The 15,818-nt window shown below is 41.7% G+C and overlaps 1 protein-coding gene across 1 annotated transcript in view; it reads left to right on the top strand.

Moving 5' to 3' along the window:
* DGKK (diacylglycerol kinase kappa) overlaps positions 1–15,818 on the top strand; it is a 41,364-nt gene that overhangs the window by 12,970 nt on the left and 12,576 nt on the right. The window contains exons 7-18 of the mRNA XM_008055319.1: positions 429–568; positions 1,463–1,544; positions 3,283–3,374; positions 4,251–4,350; positions 5,565–5,793; positions 7,811–7,915; positions 8,368–8,464; positions 10,295–10,402; positions 12,776–12,872; positions 13,151–13,258; positions 13,919–14,032; positions 14,389–14,523. Of these exons, the coding sequence (XP_008053510.1) occupies positions 429–568; positions 1,463–1,544; positions 3,283–3,374; positions 4,251–4,350; positions 5,565–5,793; positions 7,811–7,915; positions 8,368–8,464; positions 10,295–10,402; positions 12,776–12,872; positions 13,151–13,258; positions 13,919–14,032; positions 14,389–14,523 (1,407 nt within the window). The remainder of the gene's footprint in view (positions 1–428; positions 569–1,462; positions 1,545–3,282; positions 3,375–4,250; positions 4,351–5,564; positions 5,794–7,810; positions 7,916–8,367; positions 8,465–10,294; positions 10,403–12,775; positions 12,873–13,150; positions 13,259–13,918; positions 14,033–14,388; positions 14,524–15,818) is intronic.

Raw genomic sequence — 15,818 nt, 5'->3', positions numbered from 1 at the left:
AGTTTCTTCTCTGAGTCTCAACAGAGACAAGAACTTTCCTCTGCCTCTCCCTGCTCTCCCTAGGCATCCCCCTGCCCTTCTGTCTCCAATAGGTTTGTCTTCTGAGGCACCCCACCTCCTTGGCACAGCCCAGATGGAAATTGTTGGCTATATGTCTCTTTTAGAAGCATGGGTATGAATATTAGCATATTCCAGCAACTTTCCTTTACTGAGTAGGTTCTGTATTGCTTACACTGGGGCCTTAATCCTTAGGGAAAATTTTGCCCAACTTCAAACTTCCTTCCATTATATTTCCTGGAATCTGAAGTATTTTAAAATCACTGACTTTAAGGCCATAATTCTTTCCAAGGAACACCCTCTGAGTTCTTTTATGAGTGAAGTTTGGTATAAGGACTGTCTGAAAAGGGTGCCTCCTTTTGTTCTTGCAGTGTCAACTGGCAATCATCCCACTTGGAACCGGCAATGATCTGGCCCGTGTCCTGGGCTGGGGTGCATTCTGGAACAAAAGCAAGTCACCTTTGGACATCCTTAACAGAGTGGAGCAGGCTAGTGTGAGGATTCTAGACAGGTAAGTGGCAGTTCTTGTGTCTGGACACATTGTAGGAACACATTGTCCTTATGCCTTTTCTAGTCCCACATCAGTTACTCTAAATTATATCATCTCAATCAGGAATACTCTAACCTGTCCCACAGAGCCTCATTTCCTTTCTGGCTTCAGTACAGAGCAGTTTGGGGGACCTTGTATCTTGGGAAGCTAAGGCCTACCATGTATCCTTCAAACAACATTGAAGCCTCTCTTCAAAATTAAAAGATTCTAGAGCAGAGACCCTATGGATAAATTTCAAGAACTGTGACCCTGCTTCAAACTGCATAGCCAATTATCTATGTAAGCATATTTTTTCTTGGGGAAAAAGTCTATAGTTTCATCAGATTTTCAAGGAAACTTTAAAAAAAGGGAAGGAAGGGTTAGAAATAACTGGCTTAGATTGTCTCTGCTCTAGAGAAAAGGAGAGTATTACCATCTTATTTGCAGAGGAAGAAAATGACTCTCTATGCTGGGGCACATATGAATATTTGATTTATTGCTGCTCATAAGGATCTCCTAGGGATTCTTTTCAAAATACCAAGCAGGGGCTCACCATAAAGAATCAGTAAGTCTTGGGCAGGTCCTTAGTATGTGTATTTTGTAAAAGCACCTCAGAATATCTTGATGGTTACCACCAGTTGAGAAGCACTGCCCTCTGAGAACCCTGTGAGGAAATTCTTTCCAACACACTGGCCTATAGCAGCTGTGAGGTAGAGGCCACTATTGTGGTATACCTTGAGATGACTAAAAATTGATTTGGGCACCCACTTGTCCCCAACACATAAATATTTTGACTTCTATCTTGATCTTTGAAGCATTTATTCTCACCTGTGATGAAACAGAACCCTAAATATCTGTCTTTGAACTTCATTTCAGATGGAGTGTGATGATCCGTGAGACTCCCAGACAAACCCCACTGCTAAAAGGACAGGTTGAAATAGATGTACCACAGTTTGAGGTAACTACTGCCCAGCTGTAATTTAGGCAAATGTCTTTATTACACAGTGGAATAATTGGCAAAGCCCTGAGAGAAGCTTCTGTATTGTCCTTGGACTTGATGAGATTATAGAAGATTGGAGACGTGTCAGTCAGCAGCTATTTACCAAGAACTATGTTAGACATTAGGGATATAATTCATTCACCTATTTACTTATCCACTCATTCAAAATATTTATGGAATAACTACTATATGTGAGATATTGTTTTAGGAGGTGTTCTTATATGCTGGCGAGTAAAGAAAAATGACATAGTCCCTGCTCTCATGGAGCTCATAATCTACTTGGAGAGATGGAAAAATAAGTTGTTTTAATCAATCAGTATGAGTGTTAGTATATAAGGAAGTAGAGGGGATTGAAAACACACAACAGGGAGATCTATATCAGTCTGGGGAGTATCAGGGAAAACTTCTCAGAAGAAGTAACATTTCAGAAGAGACCGGAAGACCAGAGGGAGTTAACCAGGAGAATAAGAAAGAGGAAGCCTGTTTCAGGCAGATGGAACAGCATGTATTATTCCAAAGGCAAGAGAAAGCATGGAATATTCACAGAACTGAAATGCATTCATAATGGCTGGTGCATAGGTGCCCATGAGGGGGCATGCAGGGAGAGTGACTAAAGATGAGGCTGGAGAAGTCATCAGGAGCCAGGCCAGGAAAGGCATGGTCAATCATGGCAGGAAGTTTAGATTTTTATCCTAAGAGCAGTAAGAGTTATAGAAGTGTTTTTTCTTCTCATTTTACTATGAAAAATTTCAAGCATACAGGAAAGTTGAAATGGTAGATTCTTCCACTAACACTTCACTAGACTTACTTTATTGCATACCCAGTCATCTGTCCATCTGCTATCTAACAGAAGGGATTTAATCAGAGGAGTTCCATGTTGTATGGAGAAACAATGGAAGGAATAAAAACTAGAGGCAAGGAGAAATGCTAGAAGATGTAATTGTCTAGGCAAGAGATGATGGTAATTTGGACTGGTGAAGTGGTAACATGGATGAGGAGACGTGGACATATTTGAGACATACTGAAGAAATAGAATGATCAGGGGTTGGTAAATGTTTGAATGTTAAGTGGTGATAGAGAGGAAGAAGTGGAAGTTGTAATCAAGAGTACAGACTCAAAAACCAGACTACCTGGAATCGAATCCTGGCTCTGCCACTTATCAACTTCCTTTTCTCCGTGCCTTAGTTTTCTCCTCTGTGAAATGGAGATACTAATAATCTTTATTTCATAGAGTTGTTATGATGATTACATGAAAAATATATACATCTAGCTTAGAACAGAGCCTTACACATAGTCAGTACTAAATAAGTGAATGTTGTTATTATTGGTAATAGTATTATATAAGAAGTGTCATTCTGACACTGGAAAGATGTAGAACTGAATTCCAGTTTTAGTCTATGTAATAAGAGATTGTTCATTAAAAACACGAAGCAAACAGTACTCCTTCATAGGAGTTTTTGATTATTAATTTAAATAAGAGGAAATAAAATATACCTTATTCTTAGAATGGTCACAGATCTAAGGTCATCTCTGGGGACCTTCAGCAAGAATTCTTTGATCATGATTATTTAAAGAAAGGCAGTTGGGTTGCTGGTAAAGAGTCAATAAGAAATAATGAGAATGTGGAGATGAGGATGGGCGGCACACTATGTTACAGTGCTCAGAGTCCAGGGCTGAGCACTCCTTTTCTCCCTAGGCTGCTGCCATCCAACACTTAGAATCCGCAGCCACTGAGTTGAACAAAATCCTGAAGGCCAAGTACCCCACGGAGATCATCATCGCAAGCAGGTCAGTCTCCCTTTGGCTCTCATCCTTTGGGGTGTGGTTGCCCCTCACAAGCTGCTCCCAGGTCAGATATGGGGCTTATTTTTGATAGTTTAGGGTGTATTGAGGCCAAGGAAAGTATATGTTTATCTTCCCAAGTCAGATTTCGCCCAACTCAAACCTCCTGAATGGAAAGCTAAGGAAAGAAAGATGAGATTGATATGAGGGTTCCTGCTGCTCCAAAAAGACAAAATTGCAAGCCAGAGATTTGGAAGGAGGGTTACAGAAGGGAAACACAGCATCCCAGATCATTAAAGGCACGGCATAGCTCCCTCCGGTAGGAACATCTTACTTTCCATCTTTGACACTAAGAAAAGTCTCTGTAGTACTTACAGCTGCTCTCATAACCTGAGCAATATATTCACCCCTTCTAAATATGTGGGTCATTTGTTCTTCCTAGGACTTCTTGGAGCATTCCTGCCCAGTTTACCACACTCTCCTTTGAGAAACATTCCCTACGGGGAATGTCCTCCCAATATCATTATGTTTATACTAAATTGACTGGGCCCTTGAGCCATAGCTTACTGACCTGGAGTGAAACCCTGATCCAAGTTGGACCAAATGAATTGTGTTTTCTAGAAATTCAGAATTAATACTAAGACATGCTAGTCAAACTCTTTTGAAAAGTTTTGTGAAACTGGACTGCAGTAGGGATGGAGCATATTCCACCAAATATATGGAAAAAAACAGAGAGGAGGGAGATTGAAGGCAGGAGGGAGGAGAGATCAGAAAAGAGAGACAGAGAGGAGAAGCAAAATGGAGACTGATGTCATCATAAGAATGAAGATCTCTGGACCTCATGGTCCATGTTACATTGTGCCATCTATCTTATCTTTCCAGATTCCTGTGTTCAACAGTAGAAGATTTTGTAGTTGACATTGTAAAGGCCTGGGGTCAGATAAAACAGAACAATACAGCAATAGAATCTGTGATTTTGAAAGTAAGTTTCCATTCCTTTTATGTTACACTCTTTGTGGTACCAGGGGCCCCTTTTTAATAAATGCAAATGTCCCTCTCACCGGGAATTGCAAATAAAAAGCAAAGAGAGACATCTGGTAAGCCTCCCTGATAGGGACATTCTCATCAAATGTCCATTTTCTTTTTGCCAAATAAAGAATGGCATTATGCATACATACACACATACCATACCATGTACCTAAGCATATGCCCACAGGTAAACACAAGTGCACATCAAGCATGCATGCACTTAGTTGTACAACAGAACATGTTTGAAGATATGTACATACAAACACACTAGAAATGTGTCCACATTGACCTCTATAACAACAATAGTTAACATTTATACAGTACTTACCCTGTGCGAGGGCTGTTCTAACTATTTTTAATATATTAATTTATTTAATCCTCACAACTGCTCTAGAATATAGAGACACAAAGAGGTTAAGTAACTTGTCTCAGGTCACAAACTATTAAGTGGTAAAACTGGAAATTGAAGCCTTAAATCATGCAGCCTTAAATCATGCAGCAGATGTAGGTCCCCAAACCTACATCCATACAAAAACAGACACCAAGTACCCATGCAGAGGCACATCCACATTCATAGGAGCATGCCCATGAAAATGCCAGTCCAGAAATGTCTATTTTTCTTCAAGTTTTCCATGTTACAAATCATTTTAAAAGCCAGTCTGACACAAGAAAGATTCAGTGATATACATGGATGCCTGGGGCTGCTCAGAAATAAGTGGTATAAGCCAGATGTGGTGGCTCACATCTGTAATCCCAGTAATTTAGGAGGCTTAGATGGGAGGATCACTTGAGTCCAAGAGTTCAAGACCAGCCTGGGCAATATAGTGAGACTCTCACCTCTAAAAAGAAAAAGAGGAGGAGCAGGAGGAGGAAGAGAGGAGGATAAGGATAGAAGGAGGAGGAAGAGGAAGAGGAGGAGACAAAAATGATTAAATGATATGTGTTTGAGCCCCTAACACCCATTAGTTATCTCATTACATCTACCCACCTACTTCTTTCCCCATGGACTTCATCTTCCCACATGTGGCTTTCTATGCTCAGAGTTCGCAGCCAACACCTACTCCTTGCCACCCCTCCCCATACCAGTTCTGCACTCTTGCTCCTCATTCTGACCTCTCAACCACTGGGCCCTCATAACAATGTCCTGTCTCCTTCCTTTCTATCTAGAGCGACTTAATGTATGATAAGCTCAGTGTCCTGATTGATGTCCTGGCTGAGGAGGCAGCAGCTACCTCTGCTGAGAAAAGTGCTACAGAATGTGCAGACAGTAGCAAGGCAGATGGAAAGCCCTTCATTCCTCAAATAGACCACATAGCCAAGTGCAAGCTGGAGCTGGCCACAAAGGCCCAGAATATCCAGAAATCCATGAAACTCATCATATTCCAGATTCAACAAGGTAAGATGCCCAGAGTTATAGTGACTGAGATAAGGGAAATAGAAGATTCCAGTGGATAGTTTATGGATCTCCCTCACTCTGGTTTGCTATCTGATTCCACTACCAAAACTTGGCTAGATTCTGCATTCATATTGCATCCAGAGTCAATGCTCAGACCATAGATTTGAAAAGCCCCAGTCCTGATAAGCTGCCTCTTTGACTTCTCCTACCTCCAGGCAGTCAGCTCTTGCTACTCACTTATTTTTGAAACCAACACTCAACCTAAACAATTACAGATGTTAAGTGGTCTGGCTAAAGGCTCTGTTAGCTTCCAACACTAACGGTGGAATTTTTTCCTACCTGCTTCTGTTTCTTTCCAACCACCAAGCCTGTGACTATTCTAGAAAGAAAATGGTGGTCATCTCGGCATGTCTTACACAGTATTAATCAGGCACAGGGGCCCCGAGAGTGGTCCTGACAGTTTTGGCCTTGATCACCATTGTTCAGAACTCATGACAGTCTGCAAATTTTCCAACACAGTATGAAAACTCTTTCAACTTCCCAAACTTCTTTAACATTTTGGTGACCACTTCCTTTCTACAATGCTTCTTTGAAAAACAGATCAGAAGGTGGTGTAAGACCAAGTGTGTTCTGAGCTGTTGGAATTGAGCAGACATCCCGTGCAGCAAAGAAGTCTCCTTAGGTACAAGCTCAGTTAAGTTTCCAAGAAAGAAAGAAAGTCTCCTTTCTGTACTGTGGAAGAATTAAACAGATGCTTTGCATCTATTTCTACAGTTAGTTTCCAAGCAGTGGGAAGCAGATTAATCTGATGTAATGACAACTGACCCTCAGGCTGCTTCATAAACACACATGTTAGATTTAGAAGTGAAGCTTGTGGCTGTAGGAGAAATCCTTCTGCCCTCCTCCCCCGTCCCCCGCATTAGGACAGAAATTGAACTTATAAGCTTTGGCACAGGCTAAGCACCTGAACTATATGAGGAGGAACCCTCCTCAAAAGAACTAGAATTATCTTTTGGAGGGTGGACTTCTTGTAACACACTTGGAATTTGTTCCTCTGGATCAAATGGTCAACAAATTTTTATCTGGAAATTTTGAGAAGGTTGTGTCACGATTTGTGGAAGAAACACATCAGAAAACAGATGACTGGTTCTTCCACCATGACAGCACACCTACTCATACTACACTGAGTGTTCAGCAGTTTTTGACCAAAAATGGTATGACCCCGATACCCCACCCTCCTTATTCACCCAATCTCTCCCCAATTGATTTTTTTTTTTTTTTGCTTCACCAGATTTAAAAAAAAAATTCTCAAAGGAAGAGGTAAACCAAAAACGGCAGAAGCAATAAGGGTCTCAAAATTGATGAGTTCAAAAACCGTTTTGAGCAGTGGAACAAGCATCTCAATAGGTGTATTGCACCAAACGGACAGTACTTTGAAAGTGACTCAAGTTTAAAGATGTAATAATAAATACACAATTTTTAAATAAATAAATTTTGTTTTGGAGGGGACCCCCTCGTACAACGTATAGCCTAGTGAAAGGAAGGAGACTTCTCAAATGTTCTAGGTATGGATGAGGTATTTGAGTAAAAGAATGGCATAGTCTTAGAGGTTCAATTCTGGACAAAAGTCATGTAAGTGAACTAAGAGAATGGAGGTAGAAGAGCAGAGGGCTTCCCATTCTGATTCTCCCATCCCGAGTTCCAAGCTTCTACTCACAACCATATGTACTGGGTGACAGGAAAAGAGTAACCAGTAAAACAGAGAAAGTTCAGGCATGAATATGAAAACACCTTACAGCAACACTGTAAGGAAGCTGAGATGACAAACAGCCCCATGGAGCAGAGGTGATAGTCAAATGGGAGTCTCCATCATCTACCCACACACTGACTGGCATTAACTAAACAAAATGAATAAATGTTCAATAAGTATAAACAATCCTCTTTTCCTCTCTTCTTCTTCCCTCCTTCCCTCCCTCTCTCCCTTCTTTCCTTTCTTCCTCCCACTTTTTTTCTATAGTTCTAGATGAAGAAAGCAGACAGACAATATCTGTTAAGAACTTTACTTCAACTTTCTTCCTGGGAGATGATTCAGAAGATATTAACCAGACGAGCCCAAGACACCGTAAGGCTCTTTCTCTTCTTCTCTTACTCTAGGTTTCATCACTGTTGTCTAGTTCCCATAGAATAAATATGTGTTTTTCATGTTCTTTTAGTCATAATCCTGCAGTAGTCACCCCTCCTCCTTTCCAAGAAATCTCACACTGTAAGATCCCATGCCAGTGTTCAGAGTGATGACCCCATTAGTAACTTTGAAAACGCTGGCCTGATGAAACTCAAGATTTTAAGCTGTTTGCACTGCCAGCCGGCAAGCAGCTCAACCTTACTATTCTCTCAGTGGAAGTCCCTATCCACCCAAGAAAATCCTACTTTGGAATGAGAACCCTGAATGTTATCTAGGAGAAGGTCACTGAGCTTGACCTTGCCTCCACAGAGGAAATGGGGTGAAATACAAGTGGGGAAAAGGGCTTTTTGTTTGTTTGCATCTGACACCAAGGTAATGTCTTTTGTATCTAGGTTCTCGTTGTGACACTTTAGCTTCTATATCTTCTCTCAAAAGCGAGGACCTAGATAACCTTAACTTGGAACATTTACATTTTACACCTGAAACTATGTAAGTATTTAACTCAGTCACTTTTTAAATGCTTTTTTCCCTTCTTTGCTAAGAACACAATCTCAGGATATCCAGAGTCAAATCCTGACTCTACTTACTAGTTGTGACCTACGCAAGTGACACACCGATCCAAGCCTGTTTCCTCACATGTAAAATGAAGATAATTCTATAACTTGCCACGTGTTTGTTGTATTTATTGAGTTTATATACAAAAAGTACTTGCATTGAGTAGTGCTTGGCATCTGTAGTTAAGTGTTATATGTGTTAGCAGTTATTAACATTATTATTGTAAACAATTAATAAATGTAAGTTGGTTTTTTTTCAGACTTGTTTTTTTCACTATTGCCCTTAACAGTAAATGGTTAAAGATACAAAAATCATTAGGGGACCAGGTAGCAAATCTAAGGACATCTATCTCTCCAGTCCTACCTCTTCAGAATATTACCTGCAGCCAAGTTCTGCCACATTCACTCATTTTGAGTTCCATTAAGGTCAGTTTGAATATCAGTTAGAGAAACTCCACTCTCTGGAGTGTGGTCAAAGAAAGTAAATCTCACGTGAGAGATGTAAGGTCAGTTTAGTAATGAATAAAAAGGTACTCTATGATTAAATAGCTAAATTGTACCCATTTTCAATTTCTCAAAAGGACACAGCTAACAATTTATGTACATTTTCTTAAATAATTTATTTAAGAAAATAATTCTTATTCCTATTTCTAACTCCTACGTATCTCCACTTTACCAATGTCTCAAGTTTATGTCTGAGATCTCATGGATCTACCTAATGAATTTTGATCAATAGTGTGTTGGCAAATGCTTAACAACTAGCTTTCTAAGAGGGAAAAGCCCTGATTTATTTCTGGTGTAAACCCTCCCATCGTGGCCTGTTTCAAGTTACTGATATAATGCCATTGAATGCAGAGTTGGGAAGAGATATGCATAATCAGTTGACATGGGCTGGTACCAACTGGCTCTAGCACATCATTGGTTTTGATATTGACACCTAGACAGATGCAGGAGACTTGAAAACAGCTTGACTTTTGTTGCTGTTGCTGTTGTATACATATCTACCTTACTTTATCAGTCTTTCCCTGCAAGCGTGCAGTCACTTTGCCCTTTGATATCAACATCACTGAGAGCTGTAGTGCAGACTTGACTGTCATGACACTTTTATTTTTTTGTTTGTTTGGTTTGGTTTGGTTTGGTTTGTTTTTTTGAGTCAAAGTTTCACTCCGTTGCCCAGGCTGGAGTGCATTGACACAGTTACGGCTCACCACAGACTTGACCTCCTGGGCTCAGGTGATCCTTCTGCCTCAACCTCTGGAGTAGCTGGGACTGCAGGCGTAAGCCACGATGCCTGGTAATTTTTTGGTAGAGATGAGGTCTTGCTATGTTGCCTGGGCTGGTCTCAAACTCCTGAGCTCAAGCAATCCTCCCACCTCGGCCTCCCAAAGTGCTGGAATTACAGGTGTGAGCCACAACTCCTGGCCATATTTTATCCAGGATACTTGAGAGTTCTTTATGAAGCCAATGACTCTATTTCCCTTTACTATAAATGAAGAAAATATGGACCACTCATATATGAGGCCTCTAAAGATGACTAAGATCATGAATGTTGCTTCTTTACTATGAGCCCAAATCCAACTGAAGCTTCCCAGCTGACTGGGCACTCTTTCTTACAACTAATAAACCAGTTGCAACACAATGGCACATTATGGTTTGTGCCCAGTGTGGAGGAGGCCTTCCCTCAGTGGTTTTCCATCATGCAGATTCATGATAGTATTGGCACCTTTTTGCACCAATGTCTTTCCTCTTCTTTGGCTAATTTCAGACGCTTCAAAGAAAAATGTGTCATGAACAACTACTTTGGAATTGGACTGGATGCTAAAATTTCTCTGGAGTTCAATACCAGAAGAGAGGAACACCCAGAACAATACAAGTAAGGAAAAGAAACTCCCCTCCCTACATGTAAACACACAATCACAATGCATATATATAATCTTACATTCCCTACCCCTTAGACAAGCAACAGAAAGAAAGAAAGAGGCCCTTTGGAAATAAACTGCATTGATCCCAGGACTAGCCTACTGGGACAGTATGCCCCAAGTGTATGGGTGATCCGTGATGACTGCACTGGCATCCTGGACTTGGAGCTGCCTTCATAGACTAGACCTGTGGACTGCTGTGTAAACACAGCTACCTGTGTCACTATTATTGAGAACAGATTACATTGACTCGATTCAGCACATTGTCCATCTTTGTTTTGTCTGTGAGAGCTTAACCAGGTTTTAGTAGTAGCTTCAGGTCTGTTTTTACTTGGCAAGGCTACAGAGTACCAAAGATTTCCTTATTGGTTCTTGGTGTTCTTTTTTTTTTGAGTTGGAGTCTCAGTCTGTCACCCAGACTGAAGTGCAGTGGCCGCTCCTGGCCACTGCAGCCTCGACCTGCTGGGCTTCGGCGATACTTCCGCCTCAGCCTTCTGAGTAGCCGGAATTACAGGCACGCGCTACCACACCTGGCTGATTTTTTGTAGAGATGAGGTCTCGCTGCCCAGGCGGGTCTCGAACCCGCAGGCTCAGGCAATCCACTCACCTCAGCCTCCCAAAGGCACGGGATTACAGGCTGAGCCACCGAGCCCGGCTGGTTCTTGGTGTTCTTAACGTTGTTCCCCTGTACCCATTGATTTTACCTGTCCAACGTTGCCTGCTTGGCACCTTCTGGTACCTTTGTACTACAGACATGACGTAATAAGGTAGCCTCAGAGTTCTTATGGTAAATTGAAGCTATAAAAGAAGCATACCACCCCCATCCCACCCCTGTCACTGCCACTAGAACCTCTTTTTCAGAGCAAGCCTGGGCTGAGGAACAAGTATTTTATCAGATATATGATTTGCAAATATTTGCCCCCAGTCTGTTGCTTATCTTTTCATTTTCTTACTGGTATCTTTTGAAGTACAAAAGTTTTTAATTTTGAAGAGGTTCAGTTGATCATTTTTTTCTTTATGGAACATGGTTTTGGTGCCATATCTAAAAAATATTTGCCTAACCTAAGGTCTTAAAATTTTGCTCCTCATTTTTCTTCTAAAATTTGTAATATTTTTAACTATTACATGATGTTAAGAGTTAAACAGTGTATGATCCACTTTGAGTTAATTTTTATGTATGGTGTAAGAGTCTAAGGTAAGGGTTCAAGTTTATCTATTTGCATATGGATATCCAATTACCCTAGTACTATTTTTTAAGCAGCTATCCTTCCCCCAATAAATTGTGTTGTTACCTTTTCTGAAAACCAATTGACCATAAATGTAAGGGTTCGTTTCTGGACTCTCACTTCTATTCCATTGATTTATGTGTCTATTCTATGCAAATACATCACTGTCTTGATAACTGAAGTTTTATAGTGATTTTTGAAATTGGGAGATGAAAGTCCTCCACTTTGTTCATTTTTCAGAATTGTTTTGCTTGTTCTAGGTATTGTGTATTTCCATATATGCAAGCCCCAGTTTTTATAGACACTAAAGCATCCAGAGAACTCATGGTTTTAAACAGAGTCCAAATAATTTTGTGCTAGCCATCTTACATTTCCAAACTCACTCCCTGTGATCACTCATTGCTATAGCTCTACTTTACTCATAGTAAACTATATCCAAGGGATTATGGTGATTGTAAGCACCCCATCATTTTTTATCAAAGGACCCTGTGCTTCCCATCTCTACACTAACTCTCCTGATATCTTTGTCTCACATTTTTCTCCACTGGCTCCTCCTCTAAAAATCTCCCTATTAAGCTTAGCTCTATTCTAGGGTACTGAGTTAAGTATTTAATATGTGGGTCTGGTGTTTGGAAAACTCTTCCACCTTGCAAGAAAAATTGTTGCTTCAAAAAACTGCAATCTAAGAGTCATGTGTTTCAGATGAAATTGACTCCAAGAAACTGAAATCTTGTGCTCCTGGAGTGGCACTGCCAGGGTAGCTGTTGTGTATCAGCCAGCTATGCTCACAACTTTCTATGAGCATTGCTTTCTAAATATAGCCTGTTTCATCCAGCAGTAAGGAGAATTGGAAAATGTATTTATTAATAGAATGCTGAGGCTTCAAAGGGGCCCAGGAACCCATTTCTGCAGGTGTTTGCGTGGGGATACCAGTTATACTATCCCAGCAGCCCCTCTGTGTGCAGTTACCATTTAGAATGACTCCCCTCTATAAAAAGGCACTTAAGAAATAAGATGATTTCCCTTCCTGTCTTTCTCCATTCATTTATCTATACATTATTCACCATCTGACTATCTTTCTCTGCCCTTGTCTCCCTGTAGTAGCCGCCTTAAGAACAAGATGTGGTATGGCCTTCTGGGAAGCAGGGAACTTCTGCAGCGCTCTTACAGGAAACTGGAAGAACGAGTGCACCTGGAGGTTAGTGGGGAAAGGGATGGTCCTTCCTAGGCGTGGAGAAAGGAAATCTCATGGCCTTGAGAATCAACTTTCCCCTATATCTTTGTTTCTTCCTGAGCTTTAAGTCTGTAATCCTCACTCACAGCTCATGGGAGGAAGGCATGAAGATAGATTTCCATTTTATGAATAAGCAAATGATAGTGTGAAGAGAAGACTGAGCCCCTTTCCCTAGCTCCGTAAACATTCCTTCATATTGGTACCTGGTGATCCAGCCAACGAGAGCTACTCTTTCCTTTCAGTGTGATGGAGAAGCCATCTCTTTGCCAAACCTGCAAGGCATTGTAGTACTCAACATTACCAGCTATGCCGGAGGTGTCAACTTCTGGGGAAGCAACACAGCAACCACAGTGAGTATGGAACAAGAAACAGGAAGGGCCAAAGGCACGATCCCACGGAGGTCTCTCAGGAAGGAGTTTCGGGCTGACTGGAGTGGAAAGTGGAGAATGGGGGAAGAGGAGGTGGGCTGGGAAGCATTATTAGCAGTGGCTGTATAATCAGTGTATAAGGCAATTATCATCCCAGAGCACAAAAACTCAGCCAAAGACCTCAGGATTAGGTCAGCTCCTAGGTGTTGCCTGGGCTTTGAATTTTTCATTCCTCAGGCCTGACAGATCCTTTAAAGGCTACCTAGGTCATGATCTTTTCTCCAAGGAAGTCTGTCAGTAAAATCCCCTAGGAAGCTAGCAATAATCTCTTGACTGTGAGCTCACCCCCAGAAGGCCATGGGGCAAATAAGACTGGCCTTGGGGACTTATGATGCTGGATTGGACAAGGAGGGAACTGGCTTAGAGTCATGATCTCAAAGGGGGCTAAGAGTTGTGGTCTTAGTGTCTTTTTCCCAGATTGGCTTTCTGGCCTCATCTTTTCCCGTTTTAATAATGCAGTTTTTTTCCACTCTTCATGAGGTAGAAAAATTCTCATCAAGAGCCTTCAAAGCACATCTGCTTGGTATAGACAAGGTGTGGTTTTTCAAGTGTGGGAAATGTGATGCGGTTCTTCTTCCTCAGGAATATGAGGCTCCTGCCATAGATGATGGGAAGCTGGAGGTGGTAGCAATCTTTGGTTCTGTGCAGATGGCAATGTCCCGTATCATCAACCTGCATCATCATCGCATTGCCCAGGTAGGCAGAAGCTGGGTGGGCATAAGGGGGGGGTGAGTTTTTTTTACTACAACCCAGGATGTGGGGTAGTCCTAGGAATTAACTGGTATAAAAGTGCCAGGGTAAAGGGGATAGGTTATCTGGTGGACAGCTAGGCGCTGGCTGAGTTTGGAGACAGAGGTGGCAGAGACTGATGGAGCAAAAATCCCCTAGGAAACAGGTGTTTCTTCCTGGGATAATTTGATTCACATTCTTGCCAGTGCTGCTTCAGATACACATTCAGGCCATAACTGTCAGAGTGATCTATAGCAGTTGTCTCGTTTCTATCTACAGTTGTCTCGTTTCTCTTACCCATTCTCCTTTGTCTTCTCTGGCAGTGCCGTGAAGTGATGATAACCATTGATGGTGAAGAAGGTATCCCGGTGCAGGTGGACGGGGAGGCCTGGGTTCAGAGGCCAGGCCTTATCAAGATTAGATACAAGAACGCTGCCCAGATGCTGACAAGAGATCGGGTAAGAGGGGAAAAACTTGCTTGGGGTCCCACACTGCCTCATCCATAGCTGTTACTTGAGTACTGAACACTTCCAGTCAAGCAGAATTCCTCAAAGGGAAGTCTGCATGTGTCTTGCATCACAGTCATCTGAGGTGCCGGTTATAAAGGCACATTCCTGGGCCACACACCAGACCCACTGAACAGAAGGGGGATAAGTAGTTCTTAAGAACCTGCATTTGGGCCGGGCTCGGTGGCTCAGCCTATAATCCCAGCACTTTGGGAGGCTGAGGCGAGTGGATTGCCTGAGTCTGCAGGTTCGAGACCAGCCCAGGCAACTTGGCAAGACCTCGTCTCTATGATAAATAAATAAAAATTAACCAAGCATGATAGTGTGCGCCTATAGTTCCAGCTACTTGGAAGGCTGAGACAGAAGGATCACCGGAGCCCAGCAAGTCGACGCTGGGGTGGCTGTGGACATGCCACTGCACTCCAGCCTAGATGACAGAGTGAGACTCCACTTCAAAAAAAAGAACCTGCATTTGTAAATAAGCTTCTCGAGACGTTCTGATATATATTGACATTTGCAAACCACTGTTCAAGAGAATGAGACAATGAGCTTCCTTCCGTGACTCTGAACAAGGTTATCCTCCTCTCTCCACTGCAAAGACAGAGAAAGACCTTAGGTGGTTATGGAAAAATCTGCTCCATCAACAGCAGATTCTGCATTGAATATGGTCTTTAGGTTCCTCTAAGTTTCCTTAAAATGTTGCATTCACAAATGTCATCCACTTCAGCTAAATCTTCTAAAGCTTAGGAAAGAGCCATTATAGATCAGATAGATGTTCAGTGTTTGGAGGCTTCTTGTGCTCTGACCTGTGAAGAGACCATAGAAACAGCAATAGAGAAGGGAGGGAAAGTCCAATTTACAAACTGCCTACTTTGTGCTAGGCACTTTACATTTCTCTCATGTAGGTCCTCCCCCACAATCCTATGAGTTGTTTATACTTAGGCAAGGAAAATGAGAACCAGAGAGGTTAAATAATTTGCTAACACTCACACCACTAGTATATGACAGAAGCATAATTCAAAATTAAATTATATAGGTCTGGCTCTAAATTGCCTAGATTTGGCAAAAAAGCAAACAAAGAAAAGCATGAAAGGTGTCCCACTGTCTTATCGGCCATGGTGCCCTTATATAGGAGCTTCTGGAAAACAGACGTCTATCTGATCCAAGCCTGGTGTCCCAAGACCCAGCATACTGACAACAGCAAAAACTAAAAGTGCCTAGAAATGACATTGAATAAAATGATGGAT

Source organism: Carlito syrichta, unplaced genomic scaffold, assembly GCF_000164805.1.
Source record: "Carlito syrichta isolate Samal-C Ts95f unplaced genomic scaffold, Tarsius_syrichta-2.0.1 Scaffold301818, whole genome shotgun sequence".
NCBI classification, from domain to species: domain Eukaryota; kingdom Metazoa; phylum Chordata; class Mammalia; order Primates; family Tarsiidae; genus Carlito; species Carlito syrichta.
Note: the sequence above shows the minus strand (reverse complement) of the source record. Positions and strands in the feature narration are given on the sequence as shown.